The 21,228-nt window shown below is 42.9% G+C and overlaps 1 protein-coding gene across 2 annotated transcripts in view; it reads right to left on the reverse strand.

Moving 5' to 3' along the window:
- LOC308387341 (voltage-gated potassium channel subunit beta-2) overlaps nt 1-20,856 on the reverse strand; it is a 21,069-nt gene extending 213 nt beyond the window's left edge. The window contains exons 1-14 of one of the 2 annotated variants that reach the window (XM_080867301.1): nt 20,457-20,856; nt 6,521-6,564; nt 6,389-6,426; nt 6,038-6,117; nt 5,726-5,770; nt 5,253-5,297; nt 5,107-5,150; nt 3,608-3,694; nt 3,369-3,454; nt 3,133-3,253; nt 2,948-3,042; nt 2,716-2,836; nt 2,191-2,279; nt 1-2,077 (exon numbers count right to left, since the gene is read on the reverse strand). The exon at nt 1-2,077 is cut by the window's left edge and continues 213 nt beyond it. In XM_080867301.1, the coding sequence (XP_080723427.1) occupies nt 1,988-2,077; nt 2,191-2,279; nt 2,716-2,836; nt 2,948-3,042; nt 3,133-3,253; nt 3,369-3,454; nt 3,608-3,694; nt 5,107-5,150; nt 5,253-5,297; nt 5,726-5,770; nt 6,038-6,117; nt 6,389-6,426; nt 6,521-6,564; nt 20,457-20,752 (1,281 nt within the window). In that variant the 5' untranslated portion in view covers nt 20,753-20,856 and the 3' untranslated portion in view covers nt 1-1,987. Of the gene's footprint in view, nt 2,078-2,190; nt 2,280-2,715; nt 2,837-2,947; nt 3,043-3,132; nt 3,254-3,368; nt 3,455-3,607; nt 3,695-5,106; nt 5,151-5,252; nt 5,298-5,725; nt 5,771-6,037; nt 6,118-6,388; nt 6,427-6,520; nt 6,565-15,688; nt 16,406-20,456 lie in introns of those variants that run through there. The other variant, XM_080867300.1, reaches the window with a different exon arrangement.
- Between the last annotated feature and the right edge of the window lie 372 nt (nt 20,857-21,228).

The raw sequence follows: 21,228 nt of genomic DNA on the forward strand, positions 1-21,228 counted from the left end.
AACAGGGTATGTGCTTTGTCCCTTAAGTAGGTTTGAGCAACAGACATGATACATTCAGAATCAGTTGTCTCTTCTCTTATTATTATTATTTTTTGTTTGTGTTTTGGTTTCTCTTTGTTGCAAGACAGTAAAATATAAGTTAGGCAGGCAAAGTTACATTTTCAGGGTTTGATTGAAGGACCTATGTACACAGGAAGCTACGCTCAGTCGAACTGTACATCATGACAGACTCACGGAGAGCCACGTTTCAGCGGCTCCTTTAAGAAAACCTTCATGAACCACAGACTTGAACTCTCTCTTGTTACGTCACCGTCAAAACACATGAGCCTATTTACAATATATTGCAACCTCGTGTCTGCTGAAACAACTCCGGTGTATCAAAAACTCCACCTCGGAGATTAGTTTTCATGGCAAATCACACAAAAAAGGAGAAAAACAAAACAAAAGACACCCCCCTTTCACATTACAAAGTGTTGAAGTCATTACAAAACTAAAGGGAAAAAGACAAAGTGCACAGTATAAAATCTGTCGTGCGTGTGTTTGAGAATGGGAACGAATTTGGAGCGATGCAGAGAGAGAAATGAGCAGAGAAGCTGTGTTTTCAGGCTTCCACAAACAAAAAGAAAAGTTAACATTAATCGAAATCTTACCCTAAGTGGTCTGTGGTAAGACTCGTATCACATTTCATAAACTCAGACTTATTGTTTTTATTTCCCATCTTTTTGAAAACGTAACGTTCACCACAATATGTCCCAATCTTTGTGTCAGACACCCAGCAACCTTTCCGCTCAGTCCAGCCGTCTCAGACCTGCGACTCGAGATCAGCAACTCGGCACCGCTAGAAAGTGATGTCAGCATCTTTTGACATAGTTTAGGACGATGCAAAGATTATATGCAACATGAACACACAAGCCGTGTCTGCAGACTGCTGAGAGCCTTTAAGGCGAGCGTGCCCAGCAGGACGGTTATGTCGGATAAAACTATCTGACCGCTTAGAGTTTAAAAAATAAATAAATAAATGGCTTACAAGGGCACTGCAAATCTACATAAGCCGTAAAAAAAAAGAAAGAAGCCATGCCACATTTACACCCTGTTAGGGCTATTCTGTCTTAAAGGGACATGCGCACAGAGGAGGCAAACGGACCGCTGAGAAAGCAGCAGGGTTGGGAAAAGTCACTTTGCAAAATGTCACTGGCTTTTGATTTCTGATTGCCAATTTGACAACGTAACAGCACACATAAGTTATTATTATTATTTCAACATTTCTGCCAGACTCAGTTCTAACTCTGTAACCTTCATGTTTGAAATTCATTTGCCAATTTTTCCTTTTAAATCATGTGATTTAAAAAAAAAAAAAGTAATACCAGAGTGGCTTATTTGCTGTGGGTTTTTTTTTTTTTATTACTTCACAAGTAATTCATTGTTCCCAACCCTATAAAGCGGTGAGTGTGGCAGAGCAGTCACATGCACACTACGGGAAATGTTCGGTTAGACACATAAGGACTAACCTTTAGCTCTCTGGCTGCTGGGTACTAAACATCACACAGAATAACAGGCAGCTGTGAGGGGAGGAGACTCACACGTCTAATGAAAGCACCGTTCACGCAGTAAAGTTGCATGTTAGGGCAGAGGTGGCCTTTTTCTTTCTTTCTTTCCTCATTTTAGGATTGACATTTGATTGACCAGCTTTAGCCTTCCTCTATGTTGAAATAATTAGTCTCTGAACAATCAACAGTGAGCAATATATGATCGATTATGTTTTTTTTCTTCCACAATTGAGAGAGTTCTCTTTTTCTTTTTTCCTTTTTTCTTCTTCTACATGATATAATGTACTGCGCAGAATGGATATGCGCACATACTGGAAGCATAAATGTTGCCGAGGACATGCAAGTTGTTGAGTATACAGCAGAGCAAAAAGCGATGTTTCCCCAATATCAAAGTCTTCTTCATCTTCTCGGAACATCGTCCGTCGCTGAGATTTGAATCATCAAGCGCGTGACTCTTTCTTCGAGTGTGGCTTGTTTCCCAGCAGGGCGTCCATCTCAGTAACGGTTTGAGGGGTCATTTGAGATAAAATCTGAAAGAAGGGGAGGGTGGCATCAGCTTAAAGTGTCATCTGCTGTTTTTTTGGGTGGTTCTTTTTATTGCGCACAAAACATAAAAGCATATTTGAATACAGCACATATTTACCCGGAGGGCACCCAGATTCTCAAGAAGCTGGTCTGTATTAGAAACACCCAGAAGTACTGAGCTGACTCCCTCACTGCGCAGACACCAGGCTGTAAAAAGAGCAAACCAGGACAACTTTATTGCTGGAGGAATATCAGTTTGTAACCGAAGTAAAGTAGCTGATTTTTTAGACTTCTTTTAAAAAAAAAATGTTAACAGATTTAACCAGTGGTTGGATTCCATTTGAAAGCCTTAATGCAGACCATACATATACAAAGCACTTAATTAACAAGATCACAGATTATGTAATGTTATTTTCATGCAGGAGACATAGATTTTCAACACTTCTCCCAGAACCGTTACAGCACTTCCTACCTGCGTGTGTACAGTAAGATTAAACATAATGAATCAGTCATTTAAGGAGTGAAAATCATGCAAATACGAATCAATTCAGTCTTAATCTGCAGTCACATGATGCGAAAACAAGCAAAGCTGCATCTCTGTATGTCTGCACTAAAAAATTAAGGCCGTTTTCTCGGATCATACCGATGGCTAACTGCGCAGCAGTGCAGCCCAGTCTGTCTGCCAGTAGATGGAGCTCCTTGATTTTAGCCAGCTGCCTCCGACCCTCCTCACTGTTCACTCGCTCCTTCAGCCACTGGTACCCCTTCATCAGGACCAACATGGAGAAAAGCACTGATTCACACTGTATGCCGATAAAATCAAGAACTATAGTGAGGCTGATGTGGAGCCAGAAGAAGTGGAAGATCAAACTGACCTTCATTGCTGCTCTGGAGCACTCCGGTACACCATCACTGTACTTGCCTGTGATTAAACCACAAGCGAGCGGAGACCAGGTCATCGCTCCAACACCTGACAGAGCGAGGAAAGTGTGAATGAAACTAATGAAACTTAATTAAAAAGAAGAGATAAATGTTGCTGTGGGGTTTTTGGATGCCTGACCGATCTTGTGGTAGAGTTCAGGAAGCTGCACTTCCACTTTGTCCCTCTGGAAATAGTGATACTCTGCCTGCTCGCACACAGGTGGTATCAGGTTGAACTGGCGTGCCACTGAGTATGCCTCCTGGTGCCGCAGAAATGGAAACACAATGCAATGGTAAGTGATCAGCGTTATCTGGAAAAAAGCTGACACTCGTGAATTTGTGAAGAGTAAGACTTTAAGAGTGAGAGCTCAGCACCATGATTTCCATTGCGCTCCAGCGCGAGGTTCCCCAGTACATAGCCATACCCTGGTTTATTACAAACGTCATGGCCCGTACAATCTCTGCAAATCACAGCACACGACATCTCACTTAAATTACATTCATTTGACAACTCTAACGCATCTGATTAAAGCTTATTTCCACAAATAAAACATACTACCATACAAAAACCCTCCATATTTGTGCTACAACAGTAATAAGCGGTTCAAACTGACCTTCCATCGGACTGTTGACATCATTTCTGTTGGCAAAAACGATGTCCACATAATCTAGCTGGAGTCTTGATAGGGATCCTCGTAAACCTGTGAGAAACACGAGTCAATTATTGGACTAAGGGTCATAACTTTAAGGCACAGTGATGTTTTGAGCCACTGCTACACAACAGAGAGTCTAATTACAGTGTCAATAGCTTTGCAGTTATTTGGCAATAAACCAAAGTATCAGGCTGCATTATATTGATCTGGTAATCATGCTCAATGAAGCGTAAGGGAAGGACCAAAGTTATTACATTTTTTCCTGATTGAGACATGAGTGTGTGTTTGGAATTTCATGGAGTTTCATCCAGTAGATCTATAAATACAAACTTCATGCTGGTGCCTAATCTTAGGCCAGATCACTAAAGTGATTTATTTTTTACATTTTAAGTTTACATGGCATCAAAACAGCATTCAGCTCCTCCCAAGATATTAATGATTATCCTCAGTACAGTGTGCTGGTGGAGGGTAAAATGAGTGATTCTGTTTTATGTTCGATTTTCTGCTTCTCAAATGTTCTGGGCAAGCGTCTAACCTTGGGTAAGTCAGCAGTTGGACTTTTTTTTCCTGAGCAAAGTGAAAAATAGTGCATAGAGTCGAAATCTGAGCGTTGACCCTGCACGCGGTGCAAGCCTTAAGAGCTGCACGTAGTTCACTCATTATGCAACGGCCCCAAATCAAAAGCTTCATGACAATGACATAAAAAAGTCATTCAAGTCCAAGGTAAATGGTCATCCTGCGGCCGTGCTGCTTACAAAAGGAACAAAGACCACCACCATATCCTTTAGCTTTTTTAGGATTATTTTTGGAACCGATGAAATGGCTGGAAAACAGCAATCAAGACATGTACCTTCACCTGACCTCTGTATTTTCTTTGACCCAACAAATCTGATGACAGGCCTCTGAAACATCCTACCCATCAACATCTGTACTATAGCTTCAAAGTGAATGCACCTCATATCCCAATAGTGTCCACTGACATCACAGTTAAAAATGAAGTTGTGCTTACTGTGACGTGTAACACGGAGTCATTGAGTGAGAGATCCCCACAGTATCTATGGTGATGTTGTGGTCCAGCTCCAAATGACCCATTTTCTATTTTAAATTGTCAGTTTAAAGTCAAGCTGCAGAAAAATATTTATCCAATGTCTTCTCCTCTCACCGCCAACCAGTTGTGGCAGATGGCTGTCCCTCCCTGAGTCTGTTTCTGCTGAAAGTTTCTTCCTGTTAAATGGTAGTTTTCCCTTCCCACTGTCGCCAAAGCACTTGCTCTGTTCGTCTTCTCCGTATTATTGTAGGGTATTTAACTTTCAAAATAAAATGCCCCAAGGCAACTGATGTGTGATCTGTTGAATTTTCTATAAATATAACTGAACTGAAATTTATTTAAATTGCTTTCAACTGGACCAGAATAACCCCTTATTTGGTTTACACTTTGCAAATACATGAGTAGACTGTACCTTCAATAATGTGCTTTCTGGAGAGTCCTCTCTCTGTCTCTGCCCTGTGAAGTTGTGAAAATACAAATCATTGATCCTCAGTTAAAATGATGAAGAGGCTGGGTTGAAGAAATGTGAAGAGTCTAGTGTTTTAGTCTTATACTTACTGGCCTCCCCAGTAGATTTTTGTCGTAATGACAAAACTTGAACGTCTGGCAAGGACAGGAGTCGTGAGTATTTTGATTGCAGCATAACATTTAAGTTAAGGGAATCAGCTCATCCTGAATCTAATAGTACGGACAGTCTTTCTCTCTTTCTGGTGTTAAAATTAAAACATTTTATTACCAATATGTGTCTCTTAGGCAGCTGGGTGAGTCAGCCACCATCTCTGATCAGGGAATTTAACATTTTTATCCTTTTTAGTCTCTCTGAGGATAAAGCTCTACATTTTTTCCCCAAGCATGGCTTTCCCTTGAGAGAATTTAATGGTGTGCCGCTATCAAAAGTAATAAAAACATGTAGTAATGCATTTCATCTCAGGAAGGGATTATTAGGGATTATTTAAAGTAAATCTGTGATCTGGTCGAGTTAAAAAGGTTTGCATGCCTGTGAGTCAGTTAGGAAGAATGAGTAATCTCACCTCCAACCTTTCTTCTTGATGATGTTCCCTAGAGTAATTTCCGCCCTGTGGAGAAACACATCATTGGTTGTGACGGGCTGAGGCTAATAAACTTTATTTGTATGTAACGTTTAACGAGATAAATAAATGATAAAGACACGCAGACCAAAGAAAACCAGATTAATGTAGAGAAGAAGAATGGAAAACGGCAGACAATAAAAGACGACGTCACATAAAAACAGGTTTAAATTTTTGTATTTGCTGTGAGAGAAATCAGACGATTTAAAAAAAAAAAGTTTAATTGAGGCTCAGGAGAGGAAAGTGAAGTCTGACCTTCCAGAGGCGTACACCTCCGCTGTGTCAAACAGGTTCACTCCGTTCTCATAAGCTACGGTCATCAGGTTCTCCGCCATCTGAGAGAACACAAAAACTGAGACTGAGAGAAGCAGACGGCGGATAAATTCCAATTACCCAGAGGTCGTTCATGAAGGGCACTACTCAGGGAGGATAATACAGACAATATCTCGCCAAGCTACAGCAGTCTTAAGGCCTGTCACACATATTCCTGCGATCGTGAACACTGAGATTTGTTTACAGTGCGCCGAACGGTGTTACACAAAAACCAAACGAGTGAAGGTGTGCGGGAATCGATTTCTCATACAAACACAGAGAGAGAATGCTCACTTCATCAGAGATCTGCGATCCAAATGTCACCCAGGTGCCTGAACAAGGAGAGAGAGGGAGAGACAGACAGACGGATTTTATTTAAGAGTTTGAAGCTGAGCTGAATATTTCCCTGCCTTCATCCCAACTTACCTAACCCGAGACAGGAAACACGTAGGCCCGATTTTCCCAGGTTCCTATAGAAAGGGGAAAAATCAGGAGGTTAGATGAGAAATGCCTGTAAAGCGCACACACACACAAAATGTGTGGGCAGTTGGAATATATCTGGACATACAATCTTCAAACACAGTCAGTAAGATGTACGCATGTGAGTGATGAGCAATCCTCAGTAGGGAGACACTGTGGTTAAGCAGTGATGAGACTAAGAGATACCTAAGTGGAGTTTAAAAAAGATGGCAGCTGCAATGTTACACTGTATTTAACACACATTTTGTCTTATTTGTTTCTACCCAAGCCTCCGAGCCATCTGAAGTAGTTTCGGTTTATTAATAATCACATCCACTCACAACTACATTACAGCGTTATAAACTATTTATTCACGTCTATGAGGGAGCTGGCTCACTGCTTTACTGGACACATCAGGATTTGAAAGCTAAACGTCGCCTTAATATGGCGATGTTGTTGATGAGATCCTGATTATTCTGTAGCAGCATGTAACACAAACCTGGTGTCACATGTAAAACATAAGTACGACACAAAATTAAAAACCGGACACAGATGTAATTTATTTCTATCGTAGTCTCCGACACTTCACTCCTCCACTGCAGCTGCTGAGTGAAAGTCTTTCTCGCCTCTGGTAAAATGACTTCCTCTGTCTAATTATTTCTGAACAATTGACCTTTCATCCCTCGTATGTTAGCAGTTCAGTGTATTACAGTGGGCCAGTGAAACACCTGGAGGGGACGGAGCTCAGCGCAGTTAGAGAGTCCTGGCAAAAGCTTCTTTGGTCTGCACCATAAATGGCTCAAAAATGCTCTGTGAGCTAAAGAGGAGTCCATTAACTGACATGCCACATCTGATTATTCAGACAGCTGAATTTTGAAGGGCAGGCGGGGGAGAAGCAGAGAGCTGCATTTCTGACCACAAGAGCATGTACAGCTGAAAATGATGTGGGCTTCATGCTTTGCTCTCCTGTGTGCTCTCCCCCATTCTAATTAGCCGGGGAGCCAGCTGGAGAGCCGGCAGAACTGCAGTGCACCTCGCTGCTCGCCGTCTTTTCATCTCCAGCGCCTCTCCCCTCTCGGCTTGTCTGCCTGCGTCCACTGCGAAACAGCCAAATGCACAAAGACAGACTGTCAGAGCATTTAGACTCAGTCGAACAAGTCCCGCTTTTATTTTCCTGGTCTATTTTCTATTCCCAACCTTATGCTATTTTTAGATTCCTGCATATGTAAGCATTTGTTTCACGATCTTTATGTGTGTGTGTGTAGTGGGGGCATCAGTCTTTATGTGAGCACTCCATGTGGGTGTGAAATACATATTGTTTGTGTCATTACGTTAAACTGTTAAAAAAGCACACAGGTGGAAGGTCAGGAAAGCTATTTAAAGGGAAATGTGTCTGCGGGGTTTGGATGTAGCTGATTCCTTGTATGGTAAGCTGGCTTTTCTTCGTGGTTCGTCAACCAATGACAGCTCTGTCTGTTCTCTCACGCTGACAGCCACTTTGAACACTGGGAGTAAATTTAAATGAGGCACATGGGAAAAACATATTTCAGAGACTGGGTTATTTCAAATGAGCTACCTGAATATTTTACCATTTGTTTTGTTCGTTTTTGTTGGCTCTTCTTTTTTTGTAGTATCCATCAAATCAGTCCTTTTTTGTCTCAACTTTATTTGGATGAGAATAAAGGGGATTTTATTTATTTTTTGTCAAGCAACATTTGACAAGGTGGGGCCAATAACAGCATCCGGAAAAAATATTCCCTACAGTTTTAATCAGCTTCTAAAGCAAAGCTTGAAACTGATTCAAAATTGCTTTTGAGGTAGCTTCTGTATCTGCACACCGGGAGCAAATAAACGATATGGTTTATACCCAACTTTATTTTTGTTTATTACCTTCTTTTTTATTATTATTTTTAGGGAACTTGAGAAAAACTCATTAGAATTATGCATGATGGCTTTGAGCTGTGAATTAAGGACAATAAAAATCTGTTCCCCAGCTTAGTCACACACCTTCTGTCCATACTTTCCTTTTCACATTGGACCAGGACGGCAAACAGAAGGCTTACGTGTGAGGAAAAAACACATACCACCAAAACATGAGTCAGCATTCGGTGGAGTGTGTCAAGCATCCAGTGGTATACGGCTGTTACGCAAATGTTTTCTTCTCCTTCTTCTGTTAAATGCTCTTCTATCCGATATGCTTGTTAAAGATGAGTGCATGAAGCTGACAGCCTCGTGTTTGGTGAACGCTGCTTGTGAACGCATCATGACAGGGAGCAAATTTGAAACCGGTGTGCATTACTGGGCGAATTCCACAATTGCCGAGCCACATAAAAATCTCATTTTTATGTCTGTGTGTGCGCGTGTGCTTCTGAGCAATAGAGGATGTCACTGTTTCCATGTGTGACAACTGGCCGCCCCCTCCCTTGCGCTCAACTCCGCCGCTCTCTGCAATGCTGCAGTCTGCTAAATTACTATCAGTGAGTCTGGAGAAACACATGCTCTGTCTTTCCTCGCACTATCTCCCTATTGACAGTCTTTTCCCACTATCTCCCGCACGCAGTACACCCAGACGCTCGGCCTATATTTCATCTGAGGCGGATGTGAGGGACGCTGTGCAATAAACGGAAAACATCTATGCTGTGCATGTGTCATTATGGGGAGGGGTTCGATGCTTTCACGTGAATATTCACGCTTGATGGGAATTGCATTGGAACGCAGGCACAGTTCCACATGCAGACATGCATGAATGCACTCTTGAGCAGGGCACACAGATGCTTCTCTATAGCCTTTATAAGTAGGTCTTCCAGTGTTTTCTTCTCTATTTTTTCCATTGCCATAAATCATGATCTCCAAACGAGATGATTGTAGCAACTTGGCTGCCTCGTCCATACATTATTAACGCTGGAGAGAGAGAGACAGAGGAGACACACAGGTGCTCCGTCACGGTTTAGTCAGCATTTTAACCTGTGCTGACATTCACAGTTAGTTTTCACCTGAGACAGGAGGAAGACACTATATACAGATGGTTAGGTGCTAATGGTGGACTTTTTTTCTCCCCCTTCCCTCTGCAGTTGTCATAAAATGCCACACACATGCTGAGCAGGCTCTTCTCCAGAGGGAAGACCTAGATATTAATAACACTCACGTCAGTTTTATGTGTATGCTTAGACACACATTTTCTGAGCACAGAGTGTGGGAAGATGGTGGACTGTCTGTTCTCTTTCAGTAATGCTGCACACACTGTTTTGTGGCTTTAAAGGGTCACTTCACCCAAATTACAGAGAACAGATTTTTCTCACCTGTGCCTGCCTAAATACAATCAATGGAGTGGGCAGAAGTTATGGCACTAAAAAAAACGCCACCACAAACTTTTACTTTGCTTGTCATTCTCAATAATCCAGAGACATGCCAACAGAGCTACATTTTTGGGTTTATATGACAAATGAAACCAAATTAGCCACATGGCCTGGCACTAATCAAAACCCCAGCATCTAAGAGTGTACTAATTATTGATGTAGCTATTTTTAAAAGCATTAGCCTAAACAATGGACCCTTCATGTAAATGTGATTTTTTTTTTAATTCAGCTATATTAAAACAGTTAGGAAATCAGGTCTGTCCTAATTATAAAATACACATGCTGTGCAGGGAGCGAATGGAGAAAAAGGGGCACAAAGACACACACACGCACAATCTCAGCTGCTCTCCTCCAATTCTGCGTATCAGCTGCTGACATTTTATTAGTGGTCCTGACTCTCCCGTTAACTAAAAATGCATGTAATGAAGTGGTGCAGGAAAGAGCTCACACAAGCTGAATTTGACACAATGCGCTGTCATTACTGTTTATTCCAAGTTTGGGAACACACGTGACCTGCGACAAAAAAAAAACCCAAAAAAATGTTCACTCGCCCCAACATGTAATCAAATGTTAATGAAATTCGCTCGCTGAGAAGGTCGCTGCACTCTGCCTCTGTTTCATGTCCGCTGGCAGACGGATAAAGACGAGTATTTGAGGGATGTGGCGCTTTCCGGATCTCATGCCCCCGTGAGTGACAGCGCAGTGAATTCAAAGTGATTGAATGCAATCGCGAGCATGTTTTTGAGTATCGCGCCGTCCTCCGGTTTTCTTTGGTGTTCCTGTTTCCCTGTGATTTAAAACAGCTCAACTACTTTGCCTTAATGAATTTTGCAGTGTATTACACGGCAGGCAAATGAATGCTACCAAGATTTATTTAAATAAATGAATATATTAAAACACTGAAAAGAGTTTCAAATAAAAGTAAGATTTTAAAAGAAGAAAGAGGAATTGATATCATCTAATTAAATGCCTTTTGAGTCTTTTCCAGAGCATGCGGACACTTGTTCATTAGGCTGCCCTCTGCTCTTACATAATAACAACATGCGGCCATGATGGCTCTGCCAGAAGACAATACCAGTCTTTGACTTTGATGAGACAGCCTTACTCCGAGGACGTGATGTGGATTTTCTGGCCGCGATTACGATGCCTCTCAGTTAAGAGTAAGCCGCCAAATGCAGTCAATTATCGACAACTCTGAGCTTCATCAAACAACACTGACACGCAGGTCACTTTGCATTTTGAGAGGATTAAGTTGCCCGCTGCATACACTTAATCAAGTCCCAACAAGCAGCTGCACACATAATAACAGCCTAGATATTGTTCAGATGCACGATATATGCAGTAATTATAACATTAAGCACCGTACAGCGTGCTGTAGTAGTGGGTGGCAGATGAAAATAAGCAGCCACAGTTTAGCAGACAGTAAACAGATCATGGTTTGGATTATGTTTTGGTTGAAATCAAGCAAGTGAACACCCGGCGTTACTTTGCCTAAAACTTCCCAGACCTCAAAGTGAGTCACTAATCTGCCCAGTCAACTGGAACCCCTCCTGAAAATAAATAAATAAATAAATAAATAAATAAATAAATAAATGTCCCAGAGCGACAGAGGGGAGAGCTGAAGGTCAAGGTTTTTGCAGCCCGCAGTCGTGTTCTCCTCCCTGCCACACAGGCCATTTATTTCCCGTGGTTAATCATGACAACAGCGTGAGGTCAAAATCACTACATTATCGCTTCACCTGCCGGTTACGATGAATATTTTAGTCGCTGCTGGGGATTTGTTACACTTCGCTTTGCCATCGGTGGCACGCGTGTGAACGGCGCGTGGAGTGAAATTAACAAAGCGAGCCGGTGACGCCGCTGTGCCGTCAGAGCGCATAAACGCGGGCGAGATAAGAATCTGAATGCTAAGAAGAGGCACGCGGCGAGAGTAATAACACTCAGGGTAGGTCACCGTCTCGCAGCACTAAATGAGCATGAGATGCGTGTTTAAAGTCGACAGGGCCGCTCGACGCCAAAGCTTCAGCTGCTGCGACTACGCTACTGAGATTTCCACCTTCCGCTCCTCCAGACAACGACACCTCTCTGCATGGCTGAATGTCAGAACACTTCAAATCCTCATGAAAATACATGAAGGCTTTGTTCTCCAGTTTAACATGCGACCTTACCCAGTATCAGGTATTATTATGAACGCTACATCTTCTTTTTCTTGTTTTTCTCTTTATGGTACAGCTGAGGCTTTTGTTTGTCGTCTGCTTTAACTGGAGCAGCATGTCCTAAATGTTTAAAAATGTAGAAACAGCTTGGAAATACATTAGTTTGGCAAAATAATCTGAAATCAGGGAACTTTTGTAGAGCTTAAGATTTTGATCTGTAGCACGAGTACAGCCACATCACTAACAGAGAGCGGTTGCTTTGCACCAAAGCAGATGATAGAGGTCAACTGGTGCACCTAAGGTGACAGAACTTAAAGCTCATTGATTAACAAGGTCTCTATTACTTGATTAATCCTTGCAAAAGCCAAAGTGCAAAAACACCACAGCAATTCCCATCAGGTCACAGACTCTTCATGGAACCAGCAACAGCTCCTCGTCTCCAGTCTTTGGTCTAAGCTGCTGGCTGTGATGTGAAACATCACGTGCAAGTGTCATCAATAGTTTGTTCTCACTCTTCACAATCACATGTCTTTAAGTTTAACTTGAGTTCTTTTAGATACAGTAGAATGGCATTCTTGGGTAATCGCTCCTAAACTCCTTCATGTCTTTCCAGCTGTCCTGAACTTATTTTGATTTTCTCACATCTTGGCTCTTTAACAATAATACTTTGTTTCACAGTTTACTGCATGTCAGTGCTGAATGTTTTATCTGAGTAGGGCTTCCCTATTCACATTCTCCATCTCTCAAGCATGCATTAAGATTTATAGGCATCCGCCACAGACACAGCGTGCCCCGCGGCCATCTGTGAGGAACAGCGGTGGATAGATCTATGGTCTTCTCCAGTATTAATGTAAATCAAATTCCCTTTTCTTTTTTTTAAACTCATACCAAAAAAATGTTTTAAGAAATTCATGATGCTCAGATATACCATATTTTATTCTAACTCATGTGAATTTTAATTTGCACAGACAACTTTGTGAATGATGCTTTTAGATAAATTCTCTTTTGAAATATTTAGGTGCAAACATGACAAAAATGCGATTCCAGAGGAAAGTCGAATCATTTTTGGCGTTGTCTGTGAAATGTGCATTATCTTGTCATATCTTTTAATTCAGTTTTCTCAAACTTGAGTGTATTGTGCCAAATGGAACCTTAAAATGGGCCATCTGGACAGTTTGGTGTTGAAAACAGAAGGTTTAGTTACTTTAAAAATAGACGTTTTGCTGAGTGACAGAACTGACCGCTACAGTCACCTCTCCATCAGCTCGAATGCATACCCTGTGGCCACACTGAACACCCAGCATATTGCACACGCACACAGACACAAACACACACACAAACCAGAATGCTGCAGTGCACTGTGAGGGAGTAAAAAAGGGCAGCATTTGAAAAGAAAACAGTGAGCTTAAACAAGATCAAAGAAAGAAGATAGAGAGAGTCGCAAAGAAAGACTCTGAGCATCTGTGACCTGCCTGTGAGTGATCAATACTTGGGTTAATGAGACAGAAGGGCCACAAAGATGTGGTCAACGCAAGCAGCAGCATCCAGAACTGGAAATAGAAACCAGCGCTGGAGTGCCAAAAAATGCAGTTCCTCAAATGGCCACTTGAGGCTGCCTACAAGAGTGACTCAATCTCCCACTGCGTTTAAACAGCATTATAGGGCATGTTTACAGCCTGGCACATTGGTCTCCTTAACTCATTTTCACCATCTAAATATATAATATAATATAAGTTCATTTATACTCAACGTTATCACCATTGAGCAGAAGCTGGGAAATGTTTCGTCACCCATCGTGACCTCTTCTGTGTGTTTGTGCCCCCCTGGAACATTTTTAATGCAATCATCTGACAAGTCACAGGACTCACTGTGTGGTTAATGACACCAACAAGAGATCTGTGCTCAGGTGTTTTTTGCAGAGTAATATTCTTTTATTCTATTTCTATGTTACTTAGCAATAATTAGCAGATATCTGTTTCTGCGCGATGCAGTTACACAGTCTCTGGACACACCTTTGTATTCCAGCCATTCATCCAAACATGGTCAAATCCGGGACTCCACAAACCAGTGGATGACACCACAGTGGCCATGGCCCACTTTTCTATATATCTATATAGTTCACGGGTGGTTTAAAGTGAAGGCAGAAGCCTGCTTCCTTCCTGACCTCTGTGTAATTGTAATAACGGTGTGAAATGAGGAATGTGCGGCCACCACGACGCCGCCACAACCAGACTGTTGTGGTGCAGGTGGTGGAGCTTTGAGCATACTCAGTTAAGGAAAGGACTGATAAGCGACAGCAGTGCTGGCTGATTAGAAAATAAGACAAAAACTAAAGGCAATGCCTGGGGTGTTGCCAATGGCAACTGGAAGTGGCCATATGCTGTATAGACTTATTGTGCTGCTGCACTCCCTATTAGTGACACTTTTCTAGAGACGACAGAACAACTGGAAAAATCCAGCCCAATCATAAAGTCCTGTATGTGTGTGATTCTAAAGGGAAAAAATAGGAGTGGAAATATCCTAGTTTTGTCCTGTGCCTTATTCCCTTTTTAAGCATCTTATTAAGTGGAAACTAAATTGACTGAAGAGAATGGCAGCAATTCAATCAACCTGATTACCAAGAAACCAGGTCGTTAAAACTCTCCTCCTAGTTCTCGAATTTTACAGCCCAAAGATGGAAACACAGTGTGAGCCTGTGGAAGTCTGCAGCCTAATGTTAAAGTGCATGCTTTGTGCTTTCCCCCCCCTTTTTTTTTAAAAATTTATGTTTATGTATAAATACGAGCCTCCTTCATGCATGAGCTGTGCATGAACAGCTGTCCTTGTTTAGCTTCAAGCTCTAATCCATCAAAGGTAAACCACAAGTTTGCCAACAAACTAAAAGAGGAAAAACATACATTGCATTCTTGTCTTGTTGTTTATCTGGTTGGATTTCCTTCCTACTTTATGACTCAGACCTGGTGTGTGTGCAGCAGAGATTTTCTGTGCATACGATGGTCTCCTGCAAGGCTATTTTATGAAAGTACATGTGTTTAAAACCTCTAAGAAAAGCCGGACGTCCTAGTGTGGTTTCAGGAGAAGCTGTTATTGGAGGAAAGCTTTTTTTGTATTATTAATCTGCTGAAATGAGAAAGAGGCTAACGCAAAGTCTGTGGCTAATGCTCCCATATGCATACTGTCTGAAATATTGTGATAGCATTAGGGCTATATAGTATGACTTATGTAAGCATTTTTTTATTTATATCCATAAGCGCTTTTAGGAATAAATGTCATATTTTTGTAATGTCAGATAAGTCATTGCTCTCACTGAGGTGTTTCTCATCTGGCTAATGGATATGTAGGCAGTCTGCACAGTCTGCTCACTGGTGATATGTTTGGTGACAAGCTAACCTCGAATTCACCTCACATCTCAGCAAAGAGACTGGCAGAACTAGGAATAATGAAGGCCCGGCAAGGCAGGTAGAGCCTCATTGTGAAGAAGAGGCCCAACACCTTGTTTCTGGTGGAGGACTTTCACCTCTGGTGGAGGTCAAAAGGCCACAGTGATCAGAGCGAAATAAAAGCCATCTCTCCAACCAATAAAGCTCCGGCTCCTCGTCTCCCCCAGTCAGGCTCATACTCACCTGTACTTCATATTGGTGTGGCGCCCAATAGCCTCCTTCATGTGGGCGTGACCCTGAGGAGTCTGACGAGACCCAGAACCCTCCCTGGTCTTGACAGAACCTTGAGACATGTAGTTGCCATTGCTCCCTTGTCCACTGCTTCCACCTCCGCTTCCTCCTCCACCACCACCACCTCCACTTCCTCCTCCTCCACCGCCACCACCTCCCCCTACTCCGCCACTGCTCCCTCCAGGAGGTGGAGCGGTGCGAAGGCCACAAAGCCGGTCCTCGCTGCGACTTTTGAGGTTGTGCTCAGTGCATGCAAAAGACACCTGCATCCTGGCAGCTGATGTCTGTGTCTCTTATTCTGAGAGTCTGAGTATAGGGTTGGGTTTGTTTTTTGTCTTTTAAACAAGGAGTCACACAAACAGCAATGTCTACAAACTGTTGGTGCTGCTCGACACCGTTTCCCGTCGTGCTGTTGTGGCAGCGCCGTGATGCTCATACAAAAGGGCTCAGACAGGGCAGGTCAAAGATTTTGGCTCAGAGTTGGAGGGAGCAGGCAAGAGTCCAGCCTCTAAACATGACACACACAGAGTTACCGTCTGCTCAGTCTCCTGTCTGGTGATGCAAACCTGGCAAAAAGGCTCTCGGAGTTTTCACACTCACACGATGCATCAGGGCTGCCCTCCAAAAATCATCAGGGAGCTTGTGTGCTCGCAGCAGTCCTCAGACGAATTTGGGGATGTGGCAGTTCTTGGGAAGCCCCCCCACCCTCCCACCCCAATAAAATCTCAGTGCAATAGATGCCCTCCCTGGAGAGTGGCTTCGTCCGACATAACATGCACGGGCTCTGTATGGCTTATGTAGGGTGATAAAGCACTTGCCAGCTTGCTGTTTTCTCTTCAGCTGAGGTTTGTTGAGACTGTCTTGAGCTGAGGAGCTCCGGAACGTGCCGCAGCAATGACACAACCACAGCTACAGGCATCCTCACACCTCGCGTCGAAATCACTCATATTTCTCCCCCACCTTTTATTTTACTGTCGCAAGGTGGGTGAGCAAAAGGGAAAAAAAAAAAAAAAAAAAAAAAAAAAAAGATCGGGCTCAATAGCTCGAATTTACATCGCCGAGGAGAAAAGTCAGATCGGGGGTAAAGACACTCAAACCCCACCAATGCATCATCACCAAGCGGCTTCACGCAGCATCCAATTGATGCAACAGCGATGGAGAAAGAAGAAGAAGGGGGGAAAAAACCCAACAAAATCAGCAAGCACGGAGCCGGTTCATCTTTAGCTTCAGTGTGAGAAGTTGTTCACATACCGGCAGCAGCGGTAACTGCACGTCTCCCGTTGTTCGCCAGGATCTCAGGGTGCGCGGATTTGGGGGAAAAATGCCGGCATACTGGCCCCAAAATCAGCTGCAGCAGACATTTCAAACGCTCGGTGCCGCCTCTCGGCTCTCCAGCATCATTTGGAGACCGCCCCCCCTCCTTTTTTTTCCACAGGCTTCAAAACGTTCACGACACACAAGCAGTGTGGGGGTTTGGATAGATACTCCCTCTCCCTCCCTTTCTTTCGGGTGTGATCCACATTTTTTCATCACACCGATGCGCACACATTTCATCACAAAGGCACACATTAGGCTATACTTACTCAACCCCCTCCCCAAACCATCTTTTTTCCCTCCATAAGGTCCAGAATTCTGTCGTCCCACCACTCCCATTATTCCTATTCTTCCTATGCAAAACATTGCCCTCCCCAATGATAGCTTGATTTGCCATCAATGACCCAATCACCAGAATTACACTCATTACTACCTCTGAGCAAACAGAGGATAGATGGTTTCTAAGTCACAATACATCACATCACGGGCATAGCACGGCAGGGCATATCAGATCATCCTGCAGCCCATCACAATGAAATGAAATGGATGTGTCATTTTGGTGGCCAAGCAATGATAATAGCCCCTTCCAGGCTTTGTTTACCATCTAAAGTGTGATGCCATATCCTTAGAGAGGACTGTCAATCCAAAAGGCTTTACTCTGTGGTTAGTGCTCGCCCCGCTAAGTCTGCTTCACACAGCAGGACGATGTGCAAAATACCCCACATTTGTCACCATTGTCAATTTGGTTTCACATCTAGTGTTTTGAAGCAGATCTGCAGTCCCAGAGCAGATTGCAGGGCATCCACTGCCAGCAGAATGTGACTTTGAGTTGGCAATCAGCTCTTTCTAAAGAACCATTCAGCACAAGTTTGGACGGGGAAGTTTCCAGCTGTACAGGCAGAGAGAAAATACGAATGCTGCCCGTGGTGGCGCTTCAAAAGAGGAGAAGATTTAATTACTTCCACTTCACTGTTAAGGCGCTTATTTTCCAGGAAGCACATTATTTTTGTATAGCCAAACTTTTGCATAATCATGTCGACTTCTTTATCTTCATCTCCCTGTAGGCTTAACCTTCCCCTTCACTCCAAATAATGGCCACTGGCATCGCCGTATTACACAGTAATGACACTGACTCAGTCTGTTCTCCACTTCAGAAGCTTACAGCGCTAAAACCTCGGGACACAACCAGCACTTGTGAGCCTCATGTTGAAGTATTTGGGTGGAGAAAGACCAAAAATGAGCACATGTGTGGTGCATCCTTATTTTCCTAGTAATGATAAGGTTATAGAATCAAATTATCAGAAAATAAGGGGATACAGTAGATGGCTTTTTTTCTTCTCAAGCTGGATTATACAAGAGCTTCTATAATTTGAACGTCCTTGAAAAGGTAGGTTATTCATGCAACTCAGCGTAAAAACTCATCACAAAGTGTGACTTTCTGAGCTATAATCCCCTAAAATCTGCCAAACCGCACTTTGATAAGTGCTTGCAAGCATATTCCTTTAATGCTACAGAATGAAATGACCTGGACTTGCCTGTCACCCTTTTGGATCCATTTTCACTTAAAAACAGAACAATTCGACATAACCTGGTAAATAGAGAAATAAATAAATGTGTAAATGTCTTTTTAAAGCAGGATGAAGCAAGAAAACTCGTCTCCCATGGTGGTGTTCATGTTGGTTTTGACACGCTTGAACTAAAATAGCACTAAAGAACGCTAAGAAGTGTTTGCAGGTGTGCCTCAACATGAAATTCGCATGACGTTCTGAGAAAGCTGATGGCGTTGACCCTGTGACTTTGAAGGCATCTTGTTTCTCCTCGCGGTTTTTATTCAAAAGTAATTCAGCTCCTCGAAAAGAGGACAGAATTCCTTTGATATAATCCATGAAGATTCACACATGTTCGAATCTGTCTGACCTATTAGCTTCGTTTCATTCGGCCCTCGTTGTCTGTTTTTCAGAATCTAAATAGCTCACATTTCTGCAGCTCAAATGTTTGCAGCTAAACCGGGAAAACGAGAAAGAACGTCAAGGTAGATGCTGGCTTCTGTTTTGATTACAGGTAATCATTTTCTGTCAGGAGGGAGTCCAGATCTCATGCAAATGAAGGCGCACAGAGGCTGTGGAAACAACTTCCACTGGAGGCTCTGTGGGGCAGTTCAAGTGATGGAAGCGGTTCTGCCAGAGGTGGTCGAATCAACTGAATCATACTCTGGTACGCCGTTAGTTTGTTTCAGCTATCAAAATGTACGCTGCCAGTACAAATGTGCTATAAAGTAAGTCCTAGATCTGAGCATAAAAATGATGTGAAATTGCAAATGATACCCCTTGGCCTGCACTATTGTCCCTCTTTCTGCTTTTGAGTCATTGGTCACAGACTTGTCTTCACACCATGATGACGCTGCCACCTAGAGGCAACTGTGCTGGAGACTAGATGACTGTGTTTGCATGTTTTGGATGTGTTATAGCAAATAAAATGACAAATGTAATGGAATCTGTACTCAGTATTTTAGTATGATGGTGTTTAAGCAGTAATAATGAAATATGCAGCAGCCTGGCCTGTATCTTCCTCTTCTCTGCAAGCACCCCACCCCTCCTTTTTTCAGGTCTCATTCAATTTACAAAAATCTATTTTTCCCTAGGTTTTTGGTAAACTGATTGAAGAGTAGCCAACACCACCGTTCATTCGCCTCCACACTTTAAACAGAGAGATGCACGCGGTACAACAACCAACCGCCCGTCCCCCGCTGTCAAATCATGCATCATTAACCCCAAACTTCTGCACCACTGATGCCTGACCCCGTCAGGCTGTTTTTTGGAAAGGCTGGAATTAGACAATGGCTCACGTACAACTCACATTAGCGTTCCTGAACAACCGGATGCTTCTGCAGTCCGGCCACGTACACTCATCAGTCCTCTGCATTGAAATCTCATCAAACGCCTGATGTTTCTTTTTAGGTCACCAGTGAGAAAAAAACAACAAAAAAACAAAAAAAAATAATATTTTTTTTCCCCCATCTCTCGTGAATGATGTCTCCACTCACTGCCTTTCAATTGCAGTCCTCTCCAAACACTCAATTACATCAACGCATTAGTAATATGTTAGAAAAATATTAACCATGTTATTAAAATGGATCATCCACGGATGGCTGAGTGCTCGGGATGGTCTCTTATTATCTCTGTAAAATCCAGACATTCAGTGTGAGTCCTGCACTCGCTAAAAAAGCAGCCGAAACCCAGACCTGAGTTAAATCTGCAGCCTTGTGTAGGCTGTACATTCCAGTTCTTTATTATTAATAATTGCTTTTATTTATTTATTTTTTTAGTGGCCTAATTAAATGTACTAAGTCATAACTACAAACTCTAACTGCCTCATGGTTTCATGCTGTAAAGTCTTCTCCTCATACCTGTACGGCATTGCAGAGCGCTCAGCCTCGCACTCAGCCAGGGAGAGGCCACATTCTCTCAGGTACAGCTCCAGCCGGCGTCGCTCCACCAGTCTGTGGGCTGCCTCCAGGATCTGAGAGGCCAAGGCCTCTGACTCAGTCTTCTGTTCCGAGCTCTTGCTGCTCCGGGTCCCAGCCTTGGCCACAATACTCCCTGAGGAGGTCGACGCCTTGGGCTTCTTACTGATGCCATAGAGGTCCTCCACGGAGTATTTCCCCCCCTTACCTCCTCCGCTGCCACCACGGCTGGCAAACATTGTTGCCTAGATTCCAGCACCCCGACTGATGAAATGGCTCTTCGATTCTGCTTTGCTTACTTTTTCTTTCTTTTTTTTTTTGCCTGCTACATCTACTTTAAACAAAAGCTGCTTCTAAGTTTGAAACAAAATAACAAGGCAGTGCTATTTTGATGGAGTTTCATGTAGATTTGAAGCATCCGGCCCGAGGATGTGTCAGACATCAAACTGCTGGAAAGGAGAACTTAAAGCACCTGCGAAATATTTTAAAAAAAGTCTTGATTTCTCCTTTGTGGAGCCTAATTCCAAAATAAAACAAAGCCAGTTCGACATGTCAGCAGCAACACCCAGTCACAAACAATGACTCCTGCTGATGTGAGGTGCGTCTTTGAGTAAAAATGGATAGGAAAAGCAATCAGTATCTTTCTCTCTTTATCTCTCAAAGGAAGGACAGTGGGGGGATTTGTGTCGAAGCACCACCAGCTTACATTTGCTCA

The sequence above is a fragment of the Rhamphochromis sp. 'chilingali' genome, assembly GCF_963969265.1.
Source record: "Rhamphochromis sp. 'chilingali' genome assembly, chromosome: 19".
NCBI classification, from domain to species: Eukaryota; Metazoa; Chordata; class Actinopteri; order Cichliformes; family Cichlidae; genus Rhamphochromis; species Rhamphochromis sp. 'chilingali'.